General features: G+C 44.0%; 1 protein-coding gene across 1 annotated transcript; it reads right to left on the bottom strand.

The window, feature by feature from the left end:
- Nucleotides 1-18,297: 18,297 nt before the first annotated feature.
- On the bottom strand, nucleotides 18,298-19,269 carry LOC131923435 (olfactory receptor 9S13). Its single transcript, XM_059278467.1, has one exon. The coding sequence runs from the start codon at nucleotides 19,267-19,269 to the stop codon at nucleotides 18,298-18,300; it is 972 nt and encodes a 323-aa protein (XP_059134450.1).
- Nucleotides 19,270-25,182: the final 5,913 nt, after the last annotated feature.

Below are 25,182 nucleotides of genomic sequence, written 5' to 3'. Positions count from 1 at the left end.
AGGGTCAACTCCAGGGGAAAGGAACTTCAGCTTCTGCCTGCTGTTGGCACCTGCTCTTTCCAGTGACACACCTTCATGGAGCTTGTGCCTCATTAGGAACACTTGGGGACATTTCGATTGGTCTACGTTCTGTCAGGTCTCACACAATCTCACAGCCAACAGTGGCCATGCTTCTGCTATGGGAGATGGAAATGCCAACATTCCATGAGAGGGCCTTTTCTTAGCCAGGGCAGGGGAGCAGCCATGATTTATTTGGAGAATGTTTTCTGTTAACCAAGAATTTTGTGGTCCTTGTTCAGCCTCTGAGGGAGGGTGCTAGGGGAGTCCTGTGTGGGTCGCATGTCCTTTGAGACAGCAGTAGAGAAGCCGTGTTTGGTGTCTCAGTCTGTCTGCCACAGGGAAGGACTTTGGAGGGAGTGCTTCCTTCCTGCTTCAGGTTTGCTGCTGGGGTGGGTAAAAGCTTCCATCCCCCTGTGGACACTGCCCCAGGATCAACACCAGCCATGTGAGCGCGAAGACACTTAGGTGTGTTACCAAGATGTGGGAAAGCGCTAGGGAGGAGACGGACCTCGGAGTTTGTGTTGTTTTGTTTCTGAGACAGGTTTCACTATGCATGCCCGCCTGTCGTGGAACTTGCTGTGTAGACCTGGCTGGCCTCAAACTCACAGAGATCTGCATCCCGAGCACTGGCACTAAAGGTATGTGTCACCCCGTCCAGCAAGCATCCAAGTTTGTGGCAAACTGAAGCTGAACCAGTCGCTCTGCTAACATAGCCGTACTTTTAGAAGAGGGCCCTCACTGGTTTAGAAATTCCACTGCTGTGATTACTGCTGGGAGCCGGAAGAGATGCTGAGAAAGTCTCAAAAGGCCCCTTGTCCCTCCAGTGGCCAAAGCTTTGTGTTGTCCTTTATCCACCGTGACCTACAGGCCCCAGGTGGGGTACCAGCCAGGGTCAACTGAGCTTCCTGCTTCAGCGATTATGAGGCACCACAGGCCTTTCAGAAGTATCCAGCCCTGGATCAGCTAGTGTAGATTTTTGGACAGCATTGAATTGTCCCAGCTACACCATAGGTTCTGAATAATGGTTCCCTGATGAACCAGAATACAGTTCTAACGGCTGCTAGGTGACTTTTGAGGAGAGTCAATGATGTGTGCAGTCAGGTGGCTTGTCACCTCAAGGTTGGCAGCAGGGAAGTCTAGCAACAGTCACTGTGTGAGGGATGACCTTGTCCCCAGCGTCAGGCCAACCTTCTGACATACGGTAGGTTCTCAGCAAATGTCTGCTCACTGTAACCACACAACAGCATGCCTGATGTGCATGGGATTTGCAGACCATGTCCTAGGTCCTAAGGAGGAGAGAGATGCCAAGCCTTGTCCCAGCAAGAGCCCTGAGTCCATCTGTGGTGGCTCAACTTAAGTCACCTCCCAAAGGCTGTGCCTCCTCATACTTTCGGGGCTGGGTTTCCTGGGTGTGTGTGTGTGGGGGGGGAGCACAAAAAGCAGACAGCTGACCTTGGAATTGGAGAATGTGCAAACAGGGACAGCCTGACACCAACCTAAAGAGGACAAGGACCTAAACACACCTGCAGTGTGCTGCCTGGGCCAGGATGTGTGTGTGAGAGAGGGCCTGGTTACCAGGGTCCTGGAGCTCAATGCTTGGGTCAGAGCCCAACTGTCCCCGTGGTCTGAGGCTGGCCTGTCTCCTGAGCTCTAAGGTAGCAATTCCATCTTCCTGTGCCTACAAGGAGAGTCAGCCAATTACTCAGGTAACATTCAGCAGCGTCCCGCACATGGCAGCCAGGTACCGTGTAATAGCTGTTTTTAACACATTATGGGTTGCAAGAATTCTGCTTACCCTTGGCTTTCCTGTAAACTCCTGAGCCCCGTGGATTCCTGGCCTTCCGGTGGACACTGACTTGCCGTTTGGCCCGGTTGTCCAGGATTCTAAGGTGCCAGGCCCCATACTGTGTCCTCTCTCCTCAGAGGCCATCAGCAAGGCCAGGTGATGGTTGGTTTGGAAGTCACTCTTGAAGCAAGTCACAGAGCCAAAGTGCAATATTCTTTAGAAAAGTGGACTTAGAAATGGCACAGAAAACAGTAAAAAGGAGTTAGTAGAACAGCCTGTCCATATGGTAAATCTTCAGAAACAGCTGGTAAGATGTAAATGTTCTGAGAAGATGAAACCCTATCCGTTGGTGGTGAAGGGGTGGGGGTGGGGTTGATGTCACGAATCTGCACCCAGCATCTGCACATAGGACAACACTATAATGGCAAGACACTCTAGTTTCCTTACCACAGTGGCCAGATTATCCAGATAAAAGTGATACGGAAAGCCAACCTAGAGCGGATACCTGACAGGCATGCACAGAGCGTCCCACATAACAGCAGCAGTGGACACATCCTTCCCCCATGCTGAGACAAGTGTCTTCTGTTGGTCTGTGTGGCAGCCCTGTGGCAACAGTGATGGACACCAAAGGTGCGTGTGCCGTTGACACAGCAGTGCAGTAAACGGACATTTCTTCCAGAGTTTTCACTAACGAAATTGTGGGTCCACAATGGATGCTCAGCTGCTGGGGAGGTGATATGTACCATCCTGCACTCACTGAACAGTGAGCTAGACTTCTTACCTTATCACAGAGGGGACTCCTCAGGGCCTATGGGTGGGAAAGGTGAGATACAGAGTGGCATTAAGTGACATTTTTACCTGTTTACATGTACCAAAAAAATGTACACTGTGAGTAAAGGTATATATTTTTTGGGTGAGTATATATGATGCATATATGTATACAAAACTTATTACCTGTACAGCCCGTGTTAATCTATGGACAAACACCTACACGTGTGATTATATGTGTATGTGTATACTAATGTTCCTAAAAGGTCATGCTTTCAGCCCTATGAGGAAGCATGTGCACATCAGGCGTGAGAGCTGGAGCTCAGAGAGCAGGGACAGTGTGGCACCCCCTAGATGGAGCCTTAGGAGAAGGTGCTTAGTCTAGAGGGAGGGAGGAGGATGGAAAGCCAAGGTGTGTGGCCACCCGAGGTGGGCCGTCCTAGGTAGAGGCTGGCGCCCAGGCTGGGGTCTTACTCCATTTTCTTTAGTTTATCTATAGCTAAAATAAAAAGGAAGGTTGAGCACCAGGGACAAGGTCTATTAGCTGGTGTGTGCTGTGAAAGAGTGAGTGACTTCATGGCTTGGCCCTCACTGGGACTTGAGGTACATTTGGTCTGCAAGCATGCGAGTCCTCTTCCCTAGCCAGTTTTATCTGGATGACCTGGGTATTGCTCTGGAAGGGACCTACAGAGGGAGGAGTTCCTCTAAAGAGCAGGTGCACCAGGCTCTCCTGCAGTCTCCCTGTACTCAGGGCTGTCTGCTCTGCTTACATTGTGGCAATGCAGAAGTGGACTTCTAAACTGCAGGTCCGCAGGTTGGAGCTTTTTGCATGCAGGACCTGGGATGTTTGTTCTGGTCAGCAGTCTCTGGTTGGGTGTTTTGTTTGCTTAGTGTTTGCTTTTGTCTATTTTCACTTCAGTTTTTATTTTGCTGAGACTTAATTTATACTGTGACCTGGGAAGCTCAGCCTTGTGTCCCCAATTGTACCCAGTGCAGTTGCATAAATGTTGGAAAAGCCTGAAAGAACTCTTGCTGAGGCAGGACAACCACAAGACCCACCACAAGTAACATTTAGGGTAATTATAGATTTATTTATTTGACATCTTACTGATAAACATGGTTCCAGAAGATGTCACTCATTGCAAGCCAGTGTGGAGCCTAGCATTTATCCTCAGAACATTCTGAGGAAGGGCACAGTGGGCTCAGTTTGCAGATGGGCAGCCGGAGCTCAGAGGGTAGGATGGGCACCCAGTCTAGTGCTGAGGTGAGCAGCAGGATAGACTGTCTTTGTCTGCAATTCCATCTCTGTAAGAGACTCTGGGTCTTATCTTAGCGACCTGAGGCAGGGCATCTGTCTCCTCTACCTGTGCTCTGTTGTCTTCACTGAGGGGGATGACTGCAATACTGACTTCAAGACACTGACAATTTCTGTTCAGCTATATACTCTTGAGGAAATGGACAAGCTAAGACTCTGAGGAGATGTTCACAGTTCGCACATCTGACATGTTTTGCCAAGAACAGTTTGCCTATGTCAGAAACTATAAACCAAGAGTAAGCATGTCCAAGCTAATGAAAAAGTGGCAAAAGATGTTTTGTGTATAACTCATTTATATTTGTAACTCCATATAAATGTTCAGAGAGCTCCTATGTGATGCCCAGCCCCATCAGCCACCATCAAAATGCAAATTAAATGGACAGTGAAGATCTAGTCCACATTGATTTCAACAACCTAAGTGTGAAGTTTAAAAGATGGCACCAAATATCATCACAATGATGGAGTCACCCTTGAACTTCCACAGCTAGTAGGAGTTCCATGTGATGTGATCACATCGAAAAGCTTCAGTTTGCTTCAGTTTCCTAAATTATATGATGTGCAGAATGCTTTCCCCCAAAGTCCACATGTAGGTATTTCCCCAAGAGAAAAGAGGAATATTGCATGCACTACAGAGATTTTTCCCAAGGTGCACACCGCAGCATAAATACAGATCCCTGAACAAGCCCAGGCTGGGTTAGGTGGCTTTTAATGAAGGCATTAAGGAAATTCAACAGCCTTTCGACAGATGTGCTTGAACTAAATATTTACTTGGAGTTATTATCTCTAGCCTGTAGCTGGAGTTTTCCTGCCTGGCCCACAGTCAGGACAAATCTCTGTCACCCGCCAATCCCACAGCCGCTCAGACCCAAGTAAACACAGAGACTTATATTGCTTACAAACTGTATGGCCGTGGCAGGCTTCTTGCTAACTGTTCTTATATCTTAAATTAATCCATTTCTATAAATCTATACCTTGCCACGTGGCTCGTGGCTTACCAGCATCTTCACATGCTGCTTGTCACGGCGGTGGCTGGCAGTGTCTCTCTGCCTCAGCCTTCCACTTCCCAGAATTCTCTTCTCTGCTTGTCGTGCCTATACTTCCTGCCTGGCCACTGGCCAATCAGCATTTTATTTATACAGTGATATCCACAGCACCAGCCCTTTCCTCACATGGAACATAAAAATTAATTTGAAGTGGATCATTGATGGAAAGCTACATTACTAAAACAAAACAAACAAAAAACAGCAAACCAACCAAAAACAAACAAACAAAAATAGAGTTTCATGGCTGTCTTAGCAGTGCACAAGGTTTCAGGACAAAATAAAAAACAATGGAAAAACTAGTAACCTCAATCTAAAAGTTAACACTCCTCGACGAACATATGCTGAACTGAGCTTGGCATGAAAACATGCCCTGTGCTTGAGTCCCTCTGTAATGAGCCTCAGCTGAGCTTGTCAGTAAGCAAGCCCAGACCTAACACAGCCTGTGTCCTGGTAGCAGTCAGTCACAGATGGCCAACCATATTTAGGTAAGGGAAAGCAGGTGTGTCCTCGAATCTCGCCTGCTTTCTGACTGTGCCAGAGCATCATGGCTACTGGAGCTCTTGTTCCTGTTCTGGATTTGAGGGTGTCCTCTGTGCAAATGCTCAGTTAACCTCAGCTTGTTTGGAGTTTTTCTAATTTAAGAAAAACAGAAAAGCAAAAAATATTTTCACTGTCCTGTAAAACCCCAGTAAGAAGATAAACACCTCCACCCCGTAGGCTAAATACTGAGTAGATACTGTACCAGAGAAAACTGTCTTTATATATAATCCATAGGATAGCGAAATTTTTAAGTGTGACAGTTCTAAATGTCAGGAGTTATGTGACTCCACTGGAACTTACCAGTAGGGATGATACAAATTTATAATCACACAGGAGTAGGATTTACCAGGTTCTTATAAAGCCAGACACACTCTTCAACAGGGCAGCCGTTTTAATCCTAGACACCTAATGAAGAAAATTGGAAATGCCATCACAAAAAGCCTTATGCATAACATTCACTACTTCATTAGTATCCAAAACTGAAAAGATGCCCACCACAGATATACATCTAATATTTAAAATATGCTATATCTATACAATGGGGTAGTGAATGCAAACAAAAAAGTGCAGGTTACTGACACACACATCAATGCAATAACACCTCCCAGCACAATGCACCAGATGCACAATGTACAATGCGCCACAGCACAATGCTCCCAGCACAATGCACCACAATGCACAATGTTTCAGTGGTGAGAGTGTAGAGGTCGCAGCAGATAATGCATGAGGGTTGAAATCTGGAGGAGCCTGCTTTACTGCACTTCAGATGAGTGTGAAGCGTATCACCCTGCCTTCCAGTTCCTCACTCTTGGCCTTCTTCCTGCCCCAGCACTTTGTTTTGGAAGGGGATAGCTTGTCTTGTTTACAAGCTCACAGCTAGAGAGCAGCTTTATCTAGGATGAACCATACCTTGAGTATGATCTATACCTGCTTTAGGGATGCACAAATGGGATGTTTGCTGGTATTGGAATGGATTAAAGACCTGGATTTATTTTTTTTGATGAGATTAGCGTAGTATGCAAATGAGAAGACAGAAGTTTCGAGTGGCCAAAGTGGGGTGTTACAGATTAGATAGTGTTCCCCCTTCACCAAAGTCATATTTTATAGTCCTCACCCCTGGTGCCTCAGAATGTGGCAAGTTTGAGTCTGGAGACAGAACCTTAAGTAAGTTGTTAAGGTAAATTGAGGTTGCATTAATGAGTCAATCCAATATTGCTATTATCCTCATAAGAGGAGAATAGGGTATAACACAGGGCTAAAAATCTGTAATCCAAAGAAAGACCTCAGAAGAAAGCAGGGTGCCTTAACTTTAGACTTCTAGCTTCTAGAACTCTGAGTATTAAGTTTTTGTTGCTTCACACACAAGTTGTTTGTCTTAGTTAGGTTTCTATTGCTGTGAAGAGACACCATGACCATGGCAACTCTTATAAAGAAAACATTTAATTGAGGGGGTTCACTTACAGTTTTAGAAGTTCAGTCCATTATCATCATGATGGGAACATGGTGGTGCTGGAGTAGCTGAGAGTCCTATATCTTGCAGGCAACAGGAAGTCAACTGACTGTCACACTGAGGGAAGCTTGAGCAAGAGACCTCAAAGCCCGCCCCCACAGTGACACACTTCCTCTAGAAATGCCACACTTTCTAATACTGCTACTCCCATTAGGGGCCATTTTCTTCCAAACCACCACATTGTCTGATGAATACCCTGGTGGAACACTTCAGCTGCCATGGCATACCAAGAGACCACAGTGTGCAGGGAGACTGTGGGGCAGATCACACAGGGTCTTTGTCCAGGGCCATTCATCATCCAAACTGTGAAGGTCTAGAATGTGGGCGTCTTCCTACTGAGCAATTCTTCCTTCCTGTTCTACATTTTTGGGGGGAGGATTTCATTGATTATTCTTAAAGCTGATTACTGCAGAGGTATTTTAGAGCCCACTTGTCCAGTACTTTATGATAGGGCTGATAGTACCATGACATTTCATAGCTGGCTTATTCATAACTTGAAACCTAACCTATGACCTGTTTCTGCACCTCTTAACCCCTCGTTATGTCTTCCATAACATCTTATATGATTTCTAAATACTTTATATGCCACTTGTTACTTTTACTCATAAGTATTAAAAGTTTATATTGTGCTTTATCTTAAAAATCCAATGCTGAATAATAAAACAGCATAAAATAGACAAAATAGCCTGATAGAATAACATATAGACTCTAGAAATGGGCTGTGTATACAGGGACTCTTGGTTTATGGCAGGTGACATGGTACAACACTGGGGAATATATTTAAAACAATCAGTGGGGAATGTTCTGGAAAAACACAGTCTTAGTGTGTCAGGAGACTGAAGGAAGGTGGACTGAACTGGGACAGTACTGAACAGCAGGTAGTTGGCTTTCTGTTAAGAGCAAAACACATGGGTGCCCACTATTTGGGCAAGAGAAGGGCTCCTGAATTGGCTGGGACAAAAGTGACTTATCCCAGGATGACAAATTCTTTGCACCACAAGCACCAAGTTCTACATCATGGAACTATATGCACCAGTCTCACAGTTTTGTCTGTTTATACTGGGCTACAAAAGTACATGGGGACATGGCAGTCATGGTTCAGGATGACTGATTACTTACAGACAAACAAAGACAGCAAAACTTAATACATAAAAATCATTTCTATGTATTAGATACCAAAATGAAAGAGTAAGAAAAGAAAACAGAAAGAATAAAAAAGTATTCTGTGAGATCTAGTGGAGACAAATATTCTTTCAAGATGCCAGAATTCAGTAACCCTGGAGGGAATGACTAAACTGAGTTTAAGAAATTGTGTTGACTCAAGTTAAAAAAACAAACAGACTAGTATTACTATGACTACAGAAGCTGCAAAGTGGGAGAAAGGTTTGCAAATTCTGTAACCAATAAAGGGATTGTATCCAGAACATGTAAAGAGTTTTGACAATAAATATGAAAAAGAAAACAATACAGTAGGAGAATGGACATGCCATGTATACTTCCTCCAAATATCCAAATGGCTATAAATATAAGAAAAGCTAAACTCATTGACTGTGGATGCTTACAGTGGTGACATGCCCACTATGCACTGGAGTGGATGAAGTGGATGAACAGACAAGACAGTGCTTGTCCACAGTGATGCACAGCAGCAGATTATTCCTGATAAGAATTTCCTGCAGGAATCTGTTTCATTCACACACACACCCCCCCCCCACACACATAATGTGTAAAGAATGTAGAATTGGGGTCCTAATGAGATGTCAGGGTGTAAATTGCCAATGTGTGACCCGGTGAAGGAGGAGAGTCAGAATGAGGGAAAAATACACTGGATTCCAAGAAGAGATAAAAGAACAGAGTTGGAAACACAAAAGGCATGGTTCCTTGAAGAAACGTTGTTTCTAGGAATGCCCTGTTTATAGTCCTTTTTTAGGTGACTTCCTTTACCACAATTGAAACATTTGACATTACTATTTTTCTTCAAACCTCTGGAAATCACCTTTCCTATCATCATGGTCATGAGATTCAATACTAATTATATCTTGGATCCATTCCTCCAAGGGTGCTGATCTTGCCTTTAATGGCCTAATTACCCTTTTGCATTGTGTGATAGTATTTTCAAAAGCCAGAGATTTAATTATTATCTGTCTAGATTCTAAATTTGGTATCATTCTATTTACTGCTGAAGATAGCCTTTGTAAGAAATTCATGATGGTTTCTTTTGGGCCCTATATAACTTTAGTGAATGACTCAATTCTTTTTCCTACTTCTTCAATTCTGTCCCAAGCATTCAAGGCTGCCATGTGGCATAAAATTAGGGTGTGGTCATCATATAAAGATTGTCTTTGTATGTCAGCATAACCACCTTCTCCGAGAAGTTGATCTTGGGAAATTTCCATACCTCTAGCCCTACATTGTTGTTCAACAGTCTTAGCCTTATCTTTCTACCAGGTTCTCCATTGTAACTGTGGACCAGACTTTAAAACAGCTGTAACCAAATCTTGAGGGATAATTCTATTACAAGTTGACCACGAGTTTAACATCTGCTTTACAAACAGAGAATGTATATCATATAACACTATAGCTTCCTTGAATCTCTTTAATTTAACATTTGCACAGGAGTCCAATCAGCTTGTACACAGCCTTGAGCATTTGGCAATTCCTGTAAGGTTACTGGATAGATTAAGGCTGGCTGTTTGAAAGCCTTAGACTGTTTGTCTGTAACCTTATAATGCAATGCTGAGATAGGTTCACCTTTAAACTCCTTTGTCTGGGTCTGAATTTCTCTATGATCTGTTTTTAACAAGTTTTTCTAAAATTTTTATCTTGGCACTCACATTAACAACTTTTTTTTTAATGATAAAACAGAAATGATCAAACAAATAATATTTATAATTGACATTACATCTATCCTATCAACATTAATTATCCTCTCATTTAATTGTTCCATTTTCAGACTGCCTAATGTGTTATCAAACAGAGACCAGACACTCTCCATTGTAAAAATGTTTCCCATTTTTTAATGTGAGAAAATATTCTCTTTTAACTAATTTCTCCTTTTAAGAAATCTTAATTGACTCACCAAATTTGCTGACAGTGACAATTCAGATGTGAGGCTGACTGCTTCTCTGTAGAACAGTAGAAGCCCAAACAGATTTCAAGGCAGCTACCAAAGTGTGGTAGCAGTCTGAGATGGGGATCCAGAGAAAACCCACAACCCACCAGGAGAGAAGAAGCCAAAGAAACTCCAGGCCACTTGGGGTGGAGACTCTGGCTGTGTGCAGCTCAGGCCTGAGCCAGGGGTCTGCAAGGTAACAGGCAAGTGGCTTTTTCATGAATTTGTGACCCACCTTGGATGCCAAATGTAACATGAATCTTAAATGGTCTTTTTTATAAAAAACAAAAACAAAGACAAAAACCCAGAGCCAGATATCAGGGTAAAAGCTGAAAGATCAGAGAAACGGAGCAAGCCAGTCACATTTTTACCTCTACGAAATCCTCAGCCTCAAGAGAGTGAGTTCCTGTTTCCTCATGCCTTATATACCTTTTTCTACCCTGCCATCTTACTTCCTCGGATTAAAGGCATGTGTACTTCCCAAGCAAAGGCATGAGATCTCAAGTGTTGGGATTAAAGGTGTGTGCCATCACTGTCTGGCCTCTATGTCTAATCTAGTGGCTGGCTCTGTCCTCTGATCCCCAGATAAGTTTTATTGGGGTGCACACTATATCACCACATAGAATCCACAAAGTTGAAGAAGTAGCTGAGATAAAACCAAGGGCATAGAGAATCAAGACAATTAAATTATAGAAAAAAATCCCAAATCTAGAAAAAGAACTGGACATCCAAAACCAGAAGAGGCATTTATTTTTTAAAATCTAAATTCTTTGTATATTTATTTAGAATTTCTTTTTTGTAATATTTTAAGTTTATTCATTGAAATTTTCATCCAGGTATATAATATAACTTGATTACATCTACCTGACTCTTCCCTTTTCCAACTCTCCTCAGGACCACCTAACACATCTCTCTTCCAACTGTACCCATGTACATATGGGCAACACTGATTTTACTCAGTAGATTAAAAATAAATACACACAAGAGACATTTAAAAATCCAAATACACACAACTAGAGTTGAACCTTTTCACCGTATATTGTATAGTCAAACTGTCAAAAATATTTTTAAAAACCTAAAAGCTGGAATGGAGAAATAGCACCTTATCTATAAAGGCAAACACATCAATATAATATCAAACCTCCCATCAGCAACCTGAAGAGACAGGAAAGTGCGGAATGATATATTCAATACCTGAAAGTAAATAACTGTCAACCAAGATTACAATAACCAGCAAAACTAGGTTTGAAACTTGAGTTTCATGAGAGGAATAGACAACAAAGGAGAGCTAGGGAGGATCCATCATGTCCAACAAAGTAAACTAACAAGTCAAAAATACCAACACAACTATCCAGCCACACAGGGAACAACCAACAAAGGCATAGGAATCAGCAAGGCCCTCTCAGTAACAACCTCCCATTGAAATGACTTGGACTCACCAATAAGGAGATGCAAATGGTTGGAAACAACAACAACAAAACAAACAAGCAAACAAAAACAAACACACAACAAACCAACATCCAACTATCTATTGTCTGCAAGAAACACACCTCATAGACAAAGGTACTCATAGTCTGAAAGTCAGTTTCCCAATCAGAGAGGAGCCATAAGCAAGCTGGTGGCATAGACTTGAATCCACAATTAGAAAAGATGAAGATGAAAAGCATTACATATTAACAAAGGGGAGTTCATCAAGAGATATAACAGTTGTAAATATATATCAATACATTTCATAAAAAATGACTAATGAGCATAAGAGGACAGGCATGTCATGCTGTAATAATAATGGGTGACATGCTATGCCCCACTGACATCTTCAGATAGGGCCCCTGAGTGAATGTGAACAAAGAAAGCACAGAGTTAGACTATGTCATAAATCAAATGAACTTTCCAGATCTCCACAGAATAATCCATTCAAAACCATAAAATACTCATTTTTCTCAGGAGCACAGATTACATGCTAGACCACAAGGCAACTCCTATCAAATAAAAAATAATTAAAATAATTTGATCACAATAGGATCAAACTAGATATCAATAGTAAGAGAATTCACAAAACTATACAAGTACTTGGAGACTGAGCAATTCACTCTGGAATGAACAGTGTGCTTTGGAAGGAACTGGGGAAGAAATTTGAAAGCTTCATAATGAGATGAGAATGAAAGCACAGCTTTCTAGAAACTGTGAATAGGCAGCGATAAGAAGAAAGTTTATATCATGACTGTTTACAGCATGAGAAGAATCAGGAAGATCTCAAATAATTAACCCAAAAGCAGTAGATGGCAAGAAATAATAATGACCAGAGAAGAAAGAAGTCTAGAAGAAATGAGGAACAGAAGAAATACCAACATCAAAAACCCCATCTATGACAATGCTACAGCAAACATTTACTTAATGGAGAAAACCCAAAAACCCATTGTCTCTCCTTTTATTTAACTCTATATGCTGTGAATATCATTCTGTATGCTGTGAATGTGTGTTGATAAATAAAATACTGATTGGCCAGTAGCCAGGCAGGACATATAGGTGAGATAAGCAGACGAGGAGAATTCTGGGAAGAAGAAGGCTGAATCAGGAGTCACCAGACAGACACAGAGGAAGCAAGATGTCAAGGCAGAACTGAAAAAAGGTTAAACATAGTTAAGAATTATGGGTTAATTTAAGTGTAAGAGCTATCAGTAATAAGTCTGAGCTAAGGACCAAGCAGTTATAATTAATATAAGCCTCTGAGTGTTTACTTGGGGGACAAAAGTGGGAGAGACTTGTCCTGATCACCAGCCGGCTAGTTGGCCGGGACACAGGAAAACATCTGACTACACTATTTGAAGTCTTAGCTAGAGCAATAAGACAAAAGAAGAAACAAAAGGGATAAAAATAGAAAAAGAGTCAAATTATAAATATTTTCAGAAGACATGTTCCCATACATACAAGACTCTAAAAGGGTCTAGAAGAAAATTCTTAAAACTTTCAGCAAAATAGCAAGTATAAAGTCAACATTCAATAATCAATAGCTTTTCTACAAAAGTAAAAAACTTTTAGTAAGTAAAAAACTTACTAAAAAAGAAACCAAGAAAAATCTATCTATAGTAGCTTAAAAAATACCAATGAGTAAAAGCTAACCAAAGAGGTGAAAATCTCTATGGTGAAAACCTTAAAACACCAAAGAAAAGCCGGGCGGTGGTGGCGCACACCTTTAATTCCAGCACTTGGGAGGCAGAGCCAGGTGGATCTCTGTGAGTTCGAGGCCAGCCTGGTCTCCAAAGCGAGTTCCAGGAAAGGCGCAAAGCTACACAGAGAAACCCTGTCTCGAAAAACCAAAAAAAAAAAAAAAAAAAAAAAAACACCAAAGAAAAGGATTGAGGAGGACAGTGGGAGATGAGAAGACCTCCCATGTCCTTAACTTGTCAGAATTCAAGATATGAAAATGACTATGTTAAAAAAAAGCATTATAGATCTACACAATCCCCATCACATTCCAATGATGTTCTTTTCAGAACTAGAAAGGGGATCTTAAAATTTGGAAGGAAGCACAAAAGATCTTGACAAGTCAAAGCCACACTAAGCAGAGAACAATGCTGGGCCACCGCAGTTCCTGATTTCACAGTATACAACAAGCCACAGTGAACTCAGTGTGGTGGGCACAAAAGCAGACAGACAAACCAATGGAATAGAATACAGCACCCAGAAATAAACCCAGTCATCTGCCCCCCCAATCTTGACAAAGATGTCTACACATACATTTGTCAAAAGACAGCCTCTTCAACAAATGATACCAGGAAAATTGGACACTCACACTTAAAAGGACAAAATCACAAGTATCTCTCATTGTACCCAACTCAAATAAAAAATAATCAAAGACCTTAATGTAAGAAACTTCAAAACAGCAACTTCAAAACAGCTAGAGGAAAGACTGGGGAGATGTTTCAAGATGTAGGCAAAGGTAAGGACTTTTAAAAAGAACTCCAATAACACAGGAAATAATCCCCATGATTGACAAGTGGGGTTTGATGAATTTAAAAAGCCTCTGCAAAGCACATCAGCATACTGAAGAATGGAGAAAAATCTATGTCAGTTGTGCATCCTACAGAGAGTCAATATCTAGAACCTACAAATGACTTCAAAAATCCATCTAGTCAACAAATACACAAATAGATGGAGCAAACAGTTCTCACAGGAGAAGATTCAACTGGCCAATGAGGATTAGGAAAAGTGTTTAGCTCCTTTAGCCAGCAAGGAAAGGGAAATTAAAATCATGTTGAGAGTCATCTCACTCCTGTCAGAATGGCTATAATCAAGAAAACAAACAGAGGTGGGGGAGGGGATGGAAGGAGAGGAGGGAGGGGAGGAGGGAGAGGAGGAGGGAGGGGAAACTGCAGTCGGGAAGTAAAATGAATAAAAAAATTAATAAAAAAAGAAAACTGAATGCTGGGAGGCTGGGGGGGTATAGTTAGGGGTTTTTACTTTTTTGGGGGGGCCCGCCACCCAGCTCCCAAATAAATAAAGCACACACGGAGGCTTATTATTACTTATGGATGTGTGGCCTTAGCTTGGTTTAGTTTCTAGACATCTTTTCTTAATGTATCCTGACTACCTTTTGCCTCTGGGCTTTTCATTTTCTATTCCTTAATACCTTTTTTTGTCTCTTACTCTGTGGTTGGCTGTGTGGCTGTGTGGCTGTGTGGCTGTGTGACTGTGTGGCTGTGTGACTGTGTGGCTGTGGATCTGGGTGGCTGTGTGGCTGTGTGACTGTGTGGCTGTGTGACTGTGTGGCTTTGTGGCTGTGTGGTTGGGTGGCTGTGTGGCTGTGTGGCTGGGTGGCTGGGTGGCTGGGTGGCTGGGTGGCTGGCCCCTGGAATCCTCTTCCTTCTCTGGCTCCGACTTGATCTCCTTTTCCAGATTTCTCCTCCTATATATCCTCCCTGCCTGCCAGCCCCGCCTACCCTTTCTCCTGCCTCACTATTGGCCGTTCAGCTCTTTATTAGACCATCAGGTGTTTTACACAGGCAAAGTAACACAGCTTCACAGAGTTAAACAAACGCAACACAAACAAAAGTCACACACCTTCAAATACTCTACTTCAGGGGGGAGGGGAACGCTTACACACTGGGGAGGGGAACACTGACACACTGGGGAGGGGAACACTGACACACTGGGGAGGGGAACACTGACACACTGGGGAGGGGAACACTTACACACTGGGGGAGGGGAACACTGACACACTGGGGAGGGGAGCACTGACACACTGGGGAGGGGAACACTGACACACTGGGGAGGGGAACACTGACACACTGGGGAGGGGAACACTGACACACTGTGAGAGAAGCACTTACTCACTGGGGAGGGGAGCACTGACACACTGGGGAGGGGAGCACTTACACACTGGGGAGGGGAGCACTTACACATTGGGGAGGGGAACACTGACACACTGGAGAGGGGAGCACTGATACACTGGGGAGGAGAGCACTGACACACTGTGAGGGGAACACTTACACACTGGGGAGGGAGGGGAACACTTACACACTGGGGAGAGGAGCACTGACACACTGGGGGTGGAGTAGAAATGAATGCAGCCTTTATAAGAACCAGCATGGGGCTTCCTGAAAAACTAAACAGAAACTCACATGACCAGATATATCACCCTTGGGTAACCGGGCTCTGAGTCAGTGTACCAATGAGGCACTTGCACATCCATGTTTACTGCTGAACTCGTCACAACAACCAAGGTATGGAACCAGGTGGATGTCCATCACCAGGGGAATGAATGAAGAAAACTAGGTACATGCAAAATGAAATTTTAATTCAGCTGTAAAGGAAAATGAAATTAGGACATTTGTAGAAAACTTCATGGACCTGAAGATCATCCTGTTAAGAGGGATAAGCCAGGCTCAGAAACGATTACCACAATCTTTCTCTGGTGTATGGAATATATACATATATACATATATATACACATACAAATACATGTATGTGTATGAAAGGGGACTTTTGAGGAGAGAAGGATGTCTAAGGGTGGGGAGGAGGAACCAGTGAAGGTAATAGAATGTGTACGTCAGGAAAGCAAATGGAACTATTTGAGGGACAAGGGACGAAAGGGACCAGCTGGGGAGATTGGGGATGGCAATGGGGAATTGAGTGTGATGATATGCATGGCTATGTGTATAGATATTTATTTTTATGTATAGACACCCTTTCTATTTTCATACATACATAGTATATATAATACATATGAATATATGTGTGTATGTGTAAGAATATATCACCATGAAGTTCTTTTCTTTGTATATCAATCAAAATTTAAAAGACATAAAGCTAAACAAGAATTACCTTCGAAACTGACAAGTGGAAGCAAACTAAATGTTCATGTCAGGAGGATGAACAAATAAAATTATGATGGTAATACCATATCAGACGGTCTCCAGAGCTTGCAAAGGTTCAGGATCAACTTATTTTCAACTTTACAATTATGTAAAGGCTCACTTCTACAGTTGTATACTTTCCATATTTAGTACGGTATTGGACCACATGAGACACCTAGCATTCTACTAGAGAGCAGGCATTGTATTACAGTCAGATAGTTTTGCTCAACTGCAACCTTATAAGGTAGCTCATCAATATTAGCTAGAACATTTGCCAAGTTAGAAGCATTAAATGCATTTCAATTTATGATATTAAAAACTTGTGATGATTTAATAAGGATGCAAACTTTTGTTAAACTGGGGAACATCTGTGGTGGAATCAATATAATAATACAGTCTTTTACAGAGAGCCTGGTGTTATAGGCCATTGCATGCATTGACCTTAGAAAGGTATTATTGAGAAACAAAAGCCAGTCACAGAGGAAGAAAAGCTGTACGCTTCTATTCACAGCTAGCTGTGTGAGATGAAGTGTGTCTGTGTGTTGGATCCAGGGTGGGAGTTCACCTTGAGGGGGAATGTCAGGAAGTGGTGTGAGGGCACTGTAAAATCTGAGCAAACACTTTCTCTTTATCTGGTTGTATTGACCATGCTGAGCTACTACAGATATGATCCAAGTGTGTTCTTACATGCTGCAAGTCTATATTAATTTATATTTGCATATATCCTATATATATATTGTTTACAGTAAATTTACATATGAAGTGGATGTCTACACTTCCTCACACAACTCTTCCAAGAAGCTGGGCGCTCTGTCAATGGATTCGTCTGAGAGCCGTGATGGAGCAGGAGTCTAACAAAGGTTCTAGCTTAAAAGAAACAACCCCAAACCCACAGACATCTAGCTAGGATCCTTCTTTAAAAACCTTTTTTTTATTACTTTTAATTATGTGCACGATTGTGTGTACGTGGTTATGTGCACATGAGTGCAGGTGTCCAAGGAGGCCAGAGGTCAGACACCCTGGAGGTAGTTTCAGACTTAATACCTGTGTAACACTTGGTTGTGAGCTGCCTGTCAAGGGTGCTGGGAATTGAACTCAGGTCCTCTGAAGGAGCAGCAAGTGCTCTGAACCACTGAGCCATCTCTCCAGACCCAGGTCGGGGGGCGGGTGTCTTTCTTAAAAGAGGTATCATTTGTTAGTTCTGAGATAGCCCTAGCCCATCTCCTCTTTCTTGACACCAGCTTCACTGGCCAGGATGCCTTGGCCACTGACTAAGCTGTTGTTTCGAAAGATCTCTTGGCGGTAGTGTGGAAAATGGGCTGAGAAGTGAGTGGCAGAAGAGGAGAGGAAGTTGGAGTTACCTCTCAAAAATGGCCACCAGAGCAGGCATGGTGTTGGAGGGTTAATTGGACAGAAACATTTTGTTTATTGACAAACTTGATCAAGATAAAAAATGCGTAACTTCTCCTATGGAGGAAGCCAGCACATGGCCCAGAGAAGCTGAGAAGCGGTTGGTAGAAGAGCCAGCCCTGCTTTGACTTGTGGATGGTTGAAGTTCTCAGTCGATCTTCATGTGATTGGAGATCTCACTCCTTTCAACCTTTAGGATTCTGCATGCAGAGTAAACTGCTCAATTTTGTAGCTCACAGTAGGTCAATGTTGTGTCCGTGAAATAGTTTAAAAGAAGACCGAATGTCAATGGGCAAATAGATTTCACACATATTCATTTCCATTTTGAAGACAGGAAGGGGGTGGTTTTCACTGATCAGCGATCCCCACAGAATCCTTCCCCTCAGCTTCGGACAGCCCTTCACCGCCCACCCTCCCTCACGAGGCTGTGTCTCTGACCCAGCCGCCACAGGGCGTCCGTCACATCCTTGTTGCGCAGACTGTAGATGAGGGGGTTGAGCATGGGGATGACCAGGGTGTAGAAGATGGAGACCACCTTACCCTGCTCCATGGATGTCACAGCTCCTGGCTGTGCGTACATGACGAAAAGAGTCCCATAAAACAAGGACACAGCCGTCAGGTGAGAGCCACAGGTGGAGAAAACCTTGTGCCGCCCGGATCCTGAGTGCATCCTGAGGATGGTCACGGTGATGTAGCCATAGGAGACCAGGACAGCTAATGTGGTGCTCACAATGATGAACCCACAGAGGCCGAAGAGAAGGAGCTCATTGAGAGCTGTGTCTGCACAGGCCAGCTGGAGAAGTGGGGGCACGTCGCAGTAGAAGTGGTCGATGCGGTTGGAACTGCAGAAGGGCAGCTGGAATGTGAGGCTGGTCTGCACGATGGAGTTCAGGCAGCCCACACAGAAGGTACCCAGAACCAGACGAACACATGCCATGTGGCACATGGTCACAGGGTACCTCAGAGGACTGCAAATGGCCATGAAACGGTCATAGGCCATCACGGCTAAAAGAAAAGTCTCAGTGGTAGCCAATAAAGAGAAAAAGAAGAACTGTGTGGCACAGCCCTCAAAGCTGATGACCTTGGAGGAGGAAAAGAAGTTGGCCAGGGCATTAGGGGCAATGACAGAGGAGTAGCAGAGGTCGACAAAGGACAGGTTCTTGAGGAAGAAGTACATTGGAGAGTGCAGGCGGGCATCCAGGGTGATGACCACGATCATGGTGAGGTTGCCAAGGATGGTTACAATGTACAGGACCAGGAAGACAACAAAGAGCAGGGCCTGGGTCTCTGCACCTCCCCCAAATCCCACCAGCACAAACACATGCAAGGACACTGCTGAGAGACTTGCGTTTCTGTGGACTGGTGTGGCCATGAGTGGGGACAGATGCAGAGAGGATGGCAGTGGAGGCAGCGAGAGGGAGCAGATCTCACTGGTGCCGTTGGATGTTCCACAGGCTGCAGGAGCCTGTTGGTGACATGCTGTCCACTGTGCAAAGGTTTACTGGCTGTTCTGGTCTCCTACCAGATGAGCTGGAATGGCCTGAAAGAGGGACATTTCCTCTAGTTTACCTAATTTGTGTCAAGCTCTCTCTGTGAATGAGACTGAGCTATGCTCTAGGAATTCAAAGAGGTATCAAGACACCGGTGACCCTCAGGTTACAAACAGCCTTTTAGCATCCCTGTGTTGTGTCTGAGTTGCTCATTCTCCATGGCAGAGGATGCTTCTGAGCAGTGCCTTTGGTACACCCGGCTGCCGAGAACCACCCACACTTTCCACACTTCATCTGACTGATGAAAGAATGTTTAGGAGGGTCTCTTGTCCTTCAAGCCTCATGCTAGCTGACCCTTCTATCTGTAGGCTGAATCCAGAGCAGGGATCAGCCATCCCTACATTGAAGCTGCATGTCTTTGTGGCTTGCAGAATACTGGCCACACTTCGGTAGCTCTGGCTCCAAGCCTGATCCAGAGTGACAATCAGTGTGCAGAGACCTTCTGATTGATTGTGAAGGGTTCCTGCTAATTTTTAGATGTTAGAGGTTGTGGGGAGGCCGTAACCCAGAACCATGTACTGAGAAACCAAGGCTGGGGCCCAGACGTATTTGGGACCTGGTTATGGCTTCCAACCCCATCTCACTGGCATCTCTCCTCTCTGCTACACTCAGCTTTGGGGTTTTCTAAGTTTTCACTCTTTGCTATTGAAAATTAGTCAAAACTGGCCTCTGCCCATTGTCCTTGGGCCATTCATGATCCTTTTCTCTTATTCCCAGTGATCACAGTACTGACAACACAGGAGTGTCCTATGTGAAGGTGGCTGCCACTTTTCTGTTTGTTCCCAGAAGGGATTCAAGAGGCTCCATTGTCCTGGGGTGACTTGGGTGGCTCAGAGACCTGGGCTGGGTGAGCCCCAATAATGCACCTACTCTTTCCCTCCATTGTGTGTGTGTGTGTGTGGCGGGGGAGGGGGTTGGAGGAACCCAGTTGAGACAACCACGCACTGTTGTCTCAACCATGACTATCTCACTGCTAGCTCAAAGGTGTAAATGTATTGGCTTTGCATTCACACTCTTAGCAATTCCCACAACCCTCCCACTGCCGGATCACACTTTCCTTCACAGGGAGTGTGAAATGCCGGGAAATGTTCATGTCAAGGCTGTCCCTTTCTCCCTGCTGGAGGAAGGACAAGTATGACCTCTCCAGCTTGCCAAGGATGCAGGGTATCTTCAGTGTCAGTGGAAATCGCAACTGGCCAAGGGCTGAGGATGCTGCTCCATTGTGAGAGAGTTGACTGCCATTGTCTATGAAGAAACAGCTTCTGTGCCCCTTGACCCTGCCCCTCTGGAGTGAGCACCATCACTGTCTCCTGCGGTCTGGTTGGATGCAGAGCTTCAGCCTACCTGTCTGCAGAACTAAATAAAGGGAGAGGTCCCCCCACCCCCTGACTTGTACGAAGGCCTGGGATGGTCAGGACAGGGCATGTTAGCATACTGAGGCAAGCCCCAAGTGCACACTGTGAACTCATGCCATCATTCTGCTCTCTACCCACATGGTTTCCGACTCCTTACAGGTGACATACCGAACTTACCTTTCTGAGGTGAGAGTCAGGTCTACCCCAAGATCACACAGCCAACGTCCATGCTCTCAATGCCCCAGGACCGCTGAGCCTGGTCTCCGTTGAACATGGAGAAGTGGGTACCAGTTGCTCTTGTCTTTTCTTAGATCAGTCATGGCTCTGGGTAGTGGAGCAGAGTGAGCATGCGCACAGGTGGGCACCAGGGTCCCTGCGAGACTTTAGGTGTCCAAGTTCTGGCTACACTAGCTGCAGGTCTTCTGAAAAGGGATGTAGGTCTTGCCTCCTGTCTTGTTCCCATTAGCAGGACAGTGTGTGTGGAGACACCTGCCCTTGGGGTCACTCTGCTTGAGAGGATTCCCTACATCTGGTAGAGCAGGGACTTGTAGCCTCCAGTGGCCAATTAGGGAGGCACTGGCCTCTGGCAGCTGGGATTCCAATTTCCTGGGCTTCAGAGCTGCAGCATGCCTGTGGCCCTTTTTGCCTCTGTTATGGAGTTTGTGACTCCTGGGAAAAGACCACAGACTCAATCCAATTAGAATTAAAAGACTTATTGATTAGCTGCTGGCAGGATGAACATTCTCTGAGCCAAATTCGAGATTGCTGTGAGAAATCGGGGATGGTAGGGTCAGGGGGTGGTGGTGGTGAGGGAAGGATTTTTAAAGAAGATGTTCAATATCTATGTAAGATATCACCCCCGGGTAGGGATGATACGGCCTCTGTAGATGAATTTCTAAACAGTGTTAGTAAATAAGAAACACAGAGCCAAATACAGGGGTAATAGCCGAAGAGATAAGAGAATTAACGAAGAGCCACTGACTACCCTTTAGCTTACCACCAAGCTGTAGTTTCCCACACGAGAGAGCTTTTTCCTGCCTAACCTGTGCTTTTATTGCTTTCCTGTTCTGCCTTCTCATTGGCTATAAGTTTAGCCACATGACTTCCTTGTCACTGCCTGTCTATACAGACCTCCAGGTCCCTATGGTTGGTACTGGGATTAAAGGCTCATATCACCACGCTTGGCTGTGGCCTTGACCACACAGAGACTCGACCTGCCATGTGATTGGGATTAAGGGCATGTGCTACCACCACCTGACTTCTGTTTATGGCTTGCTGACCTCTGATCTCCAGGCAAACTTTATTTATTAACATACAAATAAAATCACATTTCAGCACAATTAAAATATCACCACAGGCCCAATGGCATAGCCCTTGCCCCTATCCATGTCTTAGTTAGGGTTTTTATTGCTGTTAAGAGACACTATGACCACAGAAACTCTTATAAAGAAAACATTTAATTGGGGTGGCTGGCTTACAGCTTCAGGGGTTCAGTCCATTATCATCATGAGGGAGCATGACAGCATGCAGGCAGACGTGGTGCTGGAGCTGAGAGTCCTACATCTTGCAGGCAACAGGAAGTCGACTGGGCAGTGTCCTGAGCATAGGAAACCTCAAAGTCTGCCCCATAGTGACACACTTCCTCCAACAAGGCCATGCCCACTCCAACAAAGCCATACCTCCTAATAGTGCCATTTCCTATGAGATTTTGGGGGCCAATTACATTCAAACTACCACAGCGAGCAAGCAAAACTGGTCTGTTCTGTGAGGTTAAGTAACCCAAAACAATTTTGGATATCTCTGTAACAAGTTACAGAAGCCAAAAAGAAAAAAAAAGCAGTTGTTCACATCACAACAAGTAGATGGTCATGGCTGTATACTTTTGGGTGGGGGTCACTGAGTCGGGGTCCCTGAGTCAGGGTTACTGGGACTTAACTTCCAGGGACTGGTATCAGAGGAATAGCAGTGGGTGCCAAGATGGATGCATGAAGTGGACTTTCTTTAACCATTACACCTCGTCGCTACTCTCTGGTGGGTTGGCAGGAAGCCCAAAGACCTCAGCAAAAAGAATTCAGAGGGACCCTGTGCCCCGTGTACCTCATCAGAGCAGTTACCCCGGGTAGGGATGATATGGCCTCATGGCATAGCCCTTGCCTCTGCTGCTCCCCACGGCCATGTTGATGTGAGGGGGATGTGGGCGGAGTCTGGTCTGCAGCATCATTATCCCACTCCTTCCAAGCCCTTACTTGGCTCCCCTCAGTACTATTAGGAGTCCAGGTAGAGGACATCCGTTTTCTTCCTTCTTTTGTTGTTGTTACCACACGAGTAAAATTCTTCTGTGGGGAGGGAGTTGAAAGTTTACCTCTCCGTGTCTTCTTCTGAGAGTCAGATCTGTGCTACCCCATCCTGACCTGGAGTGGAGCTAGTGTATTTTTGCTAACGACTCTCTGGGTCAAATTAAGTCTGTGATTATGGTAATTTAAAATATGCACAAAATCAGAATAACGTAGTGAGCTTTAAATACCTCTCACTCACTCAATAGTAACCAGCTCAGTCAGCTTGGGCAAGGACTACGGAATCTTCCTCCTCCAGCTCCTTGCATTATTTCAAAACAAAGTCTCAAACATTACATAATTTCTTTCACGTGTGTTTTCTGCACATCTCTAAAATGTAAGGTATTTACTTTTAGAAAAGTGCAGAGTAGAATTTGCATTCCCTAAAGAAAAATAATTCCTCAATGTTATCAAGTATCCTTCAGCATCCACCCATGCAATGACCCCATTATATAATGTGATTTTTGTGTGGCTATTCAAATAAGCTAAAAAAATTTCTTACAGATCTCTGATGTCTTCTACGTATGCAGGGCCATCTGATCACTTTGCTTCGTTGCTATTGTTTATGAAGAAGCAGAGGATGTTGGCTGTATTTATTTAAAATAGATGTGTGGAATTTCCCATGGATCAAACTTGATAGTGCCGTTCTATTAATTCCCTGTTAGCCTCCTCCATGCTGTGTGCCCCCTGTCAGTTGAACCTGGAGGCCTGGTTGGAATCCACTTGTTATTGTCACCATATGGGCATTGTTGACCTGACTGTGCTGTGGATGCTTGGGGCTCTTCTCTCAGGAGAATTGTACCTGTCTGTCTTCTTCTGGATGGAAACAGCCTCTGACAGTACTTCCCAGCTGCATTAATTCAGTGAGGTTTCTAAAATGGTGACGATTACAATGCTTCTGTGAAGTCAATTTTGGCTGTGCAGATAACTACTGCTCTCTGAGAAACCACCTTTGTTTTGTCTTTGGGCCTTAGAATAGACATTTACTCATTGGCCACCATGTCCTGGTATGTACGTTTATATGGGGAATGCCAGAGAAATTTTGGGTCCATCTAGCTCTGTGGTTCTCAACCTTCCTAAAGCTGAGACTCTTTAATACAGTTCCTCATGTCGTGGTGACCCCCAAGCATAAAATTATTTTATTGCTACTCCATAACTGCAGTTATGGTACTGTTATGAACTGTAATGTAAATATCTGATATGCAGGGTATTGGACATGCAATGTGATCCATAGATTGAGGACCACTGATCTAGCTCTTTAGAGACCATTTCAAAACGGCAAGTTGGCTCTTAGTGCCCTCTAGTGGTCAGTACTTTCTGTGCCAGCAAGAACTCAAGAGCAAGTCTGGTTTTCACTCTACTGAAGTTGTGGCTCTACTCATTCTAAAATTGTTTCTTATTTTTTTTTTTACCCATTAGGAATCACTTTAATCAAGTAAAAGTCACTTCATAAGCAACTAAATAGAGTTAAAATGTGGACTGATGTAAAGTATCAGGCTGTGCATGGTGGCCTAGGATGCCTGTACTCACAGAACTGTGGAGGCTACGTCAGAAGGGTCACGTGTTCAAAGTCAGCTTGAGCTACCAGTGAGACCCTGTCTCAGAAGCAAACACAGACCAACAAAAGCCAAACAGTGACCCAGAATTTTTGTCATCTGGGATGTAAAAGCCAAATCAGGCTATTGAAGAGACATGACTTTCATATGAATATTTAGAAAACATGAAAGTAAAATGCCTGAAATTGTTAAGCCGTGAAAATTCTGATGTGACTATTTAAGTAGGGCTTAAGGGAAGATGTTCACCTATAAAGATATGTTTCGTGGTAAAATGTTTGATCAGATTGGACAGGTGAAAAAATTATTTTGTCTATAGCCAAAAGTGATTTGAATATATAAAGTGGATGGCTGAGGATATCACATGCTTTGGTTGCAGGACATTAGAGAAATCAAGCTGAAACTGAGCTGGAAACTTTCTGCCTGCTGCCTGGAAATAATAGTGGCAGAAAGTGCTGTACAGGCTGCTTGAAAATTCATCCACACTTTTACTC

The sequence above is a fragment of the Peromyscus eremicus genome, chromosome 13, assembly GCF_949786415.1.
Source record: "Peromyscus eremicus chromosome 13, PerEre_H2_v1, whole genome shotgun sequence".
Lineage (NCBI taxonomy): Eukaryota > Metazoa > Chordata > Mammalia > Rodentia > Cricetidae > Peromyscus > Peromyscus eremicus.
Note: the sequence above shows the minus strand (reverse complement) of the source record. Positions and strands in the feature narration are given on the sequence as shown.